This window comes from Diadema antillarum, unplaced genomic scaffold, assembly GCF_040938485.1.
Source record: "Diadema antillarum isolate AM-2024a unplaced genomic scaffold, OU_Dant_1.0 seq00000491_RagTag, whole genome shotgun sequence".
In the NCBI taxonomy this organism is placed as follows: domain Eukaryota; kingdom Metazoa; phylum Echinodermata; class Echinoidea; order Diadematoida; family Diadematidae; genus Diadema; species Diadema antillarum.
In genome coordinates, this window is record NW_027271452.1 from 473,506 (window position 1) to 477,593 (window position 4,088).

General features: G+C 40.8%; 1 protein-coding gene across 1 annotated transcript; it reads right to left on the minus strand.

Annotated features, from left to right (window-relative positions):
• Positions 1–2,104: 2,104 nt before the first annotated feature.
• LOC139733793 (5-hydroxytryptamine receptor 1B-like) lies at positions 2,105–3,562 on the minus strand. The gene has a single exon (XM_071644597.1). It carries the CDS (start codon positions 3,560–3,562, stop codon positions 2,105–2,107), a length of 1,458 nt encoding a protein of 485 aa, XP_071500698.1.
• Positions 3,563–4,088: the final 526 nt, after the last annotated feature.

Sequence of the window (4,088 nt, forward strand, 5' to 3'; positions counted from 1 at the left end):
AGAGAGAAATGTGTCGTTCAAATAAAATGTAAACAAAATAGATGTATTTACAATTACATCTGTCTTCAAGAAATCCCTTGCATGATTGAGCTTAGGATGCACGCATATTAATAAACTCTTTATCGTCTATAAACGTAATACCAGCAATGGCATTATTTTTTTTCACAACAGACATGAAGTACAAGTAATATGCCGCAGTCTGTTTTCCTCACTATACAAGTAGGCCCTATATTATTACTCTGTTGTAAATGTCTATCTCAGTAGTGCAACGCTAGCTATGGCCCTTCTATACTATTCATTGTATCGATGATACGTTTTGTTGTACAATAATAATGCAGGAACCAATAAATCAAATCAAATCGAATCAAATCAAATCAAATCAAATCAAATCAAATCAAATCAAATCAAATTATTGATAAATGCCTGACAGCGCTCATGTCTCCGCGTATAGCCCATGCTTTCTCCATCATGCACAATACTATATACGTTCATTGACTTGTATGAGTACTAGTACATCTTTTCTCATCTGGATGGCACATCATATTTCATGATGAGGGAAATAAATCAGCTGTAACATTATCCTTGCATATATGATTCAAATAGAAGCTTCTCTCCCGGAACTCTCTGTCAATACTCTGTTCAGAGTTGCGCCCCCTACGAAATAATACCACACATGCAGTCTTTTCGGAGAGTCTGATTTCAACTCGAGGATAATATTCATCAGCGGGTTGTATATCTGATTGCAGTACGAGTAAATTTGTATTCGCGGTAACCACGAAACGAAACGTTCTCAATTTCTTAATGGAGTTCACTTCTGTAAAATCAAGATCTCTCACAAAACTGACTGAAATGTGGGCTCAAACATCATGGAGGTAAAAATGTTTCTGGGTGGCATATTTTTATGGAATGGGTGGAATATTACATCATTTTCCATTACCTGAGAAATCTTAACTTTTTATTTTTGTCAATTAAACTTCGGTAGGTTCTCTATCATTACTCATCTCATGTTATTCTGCGACGGTATAGTTTGCGCTCTCACCTCTCATAGCCTTGTCATGATGTTAAGGCGTCGCCTTTACCACTATGGCGCCTATATAAGCCATCTTCAAACTGAAATGTCATCCCTATACATCTACTATGGTGCACTATGCCAATGTTCCAACCCGCTTAGAACTGAATGTGAGCATATTAAGGGTAACAAACTGCATTGATAATCCCTGGTACGATGATAGTTAAGTTCATGATTGTAATAGCAAGATATTCACTCATTCTACCATTAAACATCTATTTTTCTTCTTCTTTAACATTCGTTGGCCAACCTTTCTTAATTTTTTAGGGGAATACATAATGTATCAACAATCTTCAGGCAGTTGTTTTTGTTCTGTTTTGATTTTTCCATCTGTACAAAACAAAATGACGGCTGGATATCCCAAATTCACCAGCACTAACAATCTATTACCGTGCTGCTTGACTTCCATGGGGACCAGTAAATATTGGGACCATGGGGACAGGGTTATACCGGTTATGCACTCTGCTCTTCGCGATGAAATTAATGAATGAAGCGGGATCTTTTGCGAAGGTTGTGACTTTCTCTCACACAGGACTCCCACTTTTATGTCCTATAGCAGTCCGGGGGACAGAGAGTTTAGTTCTGCCTCTGCTACCTAGGAAAGGGTATACACCCAACTTTGCTCAGAAATTCTTACTGGGCTTTGAACCCGAATCCGAGCCATTTGGTCGCCGATCGAGGAGGCAGATACGCTCCCGAATATTCATTAAAGACGAACCTCGCCGTCTATATTATGGTTGGTCCGAAATTCCGAGGAGTCCAAAGTTTCTGCACTATACCTATATCACTCATCTCGCGAAGGGATAAAACAAAACCATTCCAAATGGTGTTGCTACCACTTTGCAACATTTGTTGTTATGTCATTTATAAGGTATATTCAAACTTTTGCGCATGACATTCTGAACACTATTTCTTAGTCTTGCACACGTGCGGTTATAATACATTATCTAGTTTATTTAGTTATTTCCAGTTTCTTGATTCAACTAATCTTTGATCTCATTATTTAGTTTTGCTTATAGAATGACAAGCACACCATCATCGTCTTGAGACGTTTCCCTGCAGTTCGATGTGATCCACTGTGGAACTTTGTCCCGGTTTCCTCAATGATCCCTGCACGCATGGCAACCGTTCGAGGCGGAGGAATATCATGAAATTCCTCTTGAAATGCACGTTGGTGGCAGCGTACAAAAACGGATTGATGAATGAATTACACCACAGGAGGTTATTGACGATCTCCCATGTGACTTCGGAAATACAGTCGTCTCCGCACACCGCGTTGATGATACTGACAATTTGATATGGCAGCCAGCAGGCGATGAAAACACCAACAAGTACCGCGAGTACAATTGCGGCGCGTCGGTGTCGCGCGAATTCGCGGTTCGCGCTATTGGAGACCGTCGAAGGCCTAGGAGTCTGTTCTGCGTTGCCATGCGGCATCGTGTTGTAGTTCCGATTCTCGGTGGCATTTGTCGTGGTCGAAGGTGATATTTGATTATTTTCAGCTATGTGCAAACTGTCGAGCTGAGAATTCGATCTAATAATGAGGTTGACGGAGGATGATGACAGCACCGATCCTGATGACGTATTAGACTGCTGTTCAGAATCCACCTTGGAATCGTTCGTTGGGGCAGGACGTGGTGGGATGGTTGACTTAGGCTTGGCAAGAACTGTTTCAGTCGGTTTGAAACCCCGCGCACGCTTCCTAATTTTTACGTAAACAATAATATTCAAGCAGACTATTATAGAAAGAGGAATGATGAATTCGACAAAGAGGACAACGGTGGTAGCGTAAACATTGTAGGACAATTCAAGTTCACATTCCTTTGTGTAGTCAACCTCTGATTCACCCGTCATTAGCGTCCACCCGAATGTCAGAAGAGTATAGACAGCTCCGTTTACCACCCACAGTACTGTAATACTCACAAGTACCCGTTTGCGTGTTTGAAAGTGTTCGTATCGAAGCTTCTTAGTTAGCAGCCAGTATCGATCGAGGCTTATGAGAATAATAGTACATACAGACACCATAACCACTGTGTTGTCAATCACCACCCAACATTTGCAGAACGTTTCACCGAGCAGCCAATAGCTTCCCCCGAGAATCTCATTCCAAATGATCCACGTGAGATTCACAGGCATAATCAGCAAACCAACCAGGAAATCTGATATTGCCAGGTTAAGGATAAGGAGGTTTGCCACGCGATTGTGTATTCGATGATCTTTCCAAAACGCCATCATAACGAAGACATTGCCGATTATAGTTACGACTGCTATTGTTCCAACTACCAATGGGACGAGCACGAGCCATGCAATAGAAGGGTTATGATCATCTGTTTCAGTTTCTTGCTGTGAGCTGTTGGAAATTGGGAAAGTGGCAGTGATGTACGAGTCGCTGGTGTAAACAAGGTAGGGTGCAACCGATTCGAGACCTCCAGAGTGTGCCGGTCTGTCGCTCGGTGTCGACACCGGACCCGGTGAAGAACGAGAGGGATCCATGGTGACGTAGGCTTGTCAGGGTGGGCCTGGCCGTGCAGTTCACCTGTTTAACAATCCAAGAGAAGAAAAATCAAATAGAGGAGGATATGAATAAAATCAGCATGAGGCTGTGTATCTTGGCCAGTTTATGGTCAACGCTGAGACAGGGTGTCATATCAATCTTCCGTGGCAGCAATTTAACAACAATTCAATATCAGATAGATCGAATAATTAGACTGTAAGAAAAAGCATTCAATCAAAAAACAAAACAAAACAAAACAAAATAATAATAACAACAACAACAACAAACAAACAAACTGGGGTGGATAGATTGGTATGAAATCAATGAACGACTGAATGGCTAGATGTCTTGCATCTGCATTATTAGTGCAATAGTTTAATCGCTTGTACAATTATGAAAATAAGTGTCAATACAATTTATTGATAAACAGAGGTATTTTATGAATATAATCGAAAGATGGATAAGTATCCTGACCGATAAATTGACATTTCTTAAATAAATGTTAATGGATAACATCATGACAGT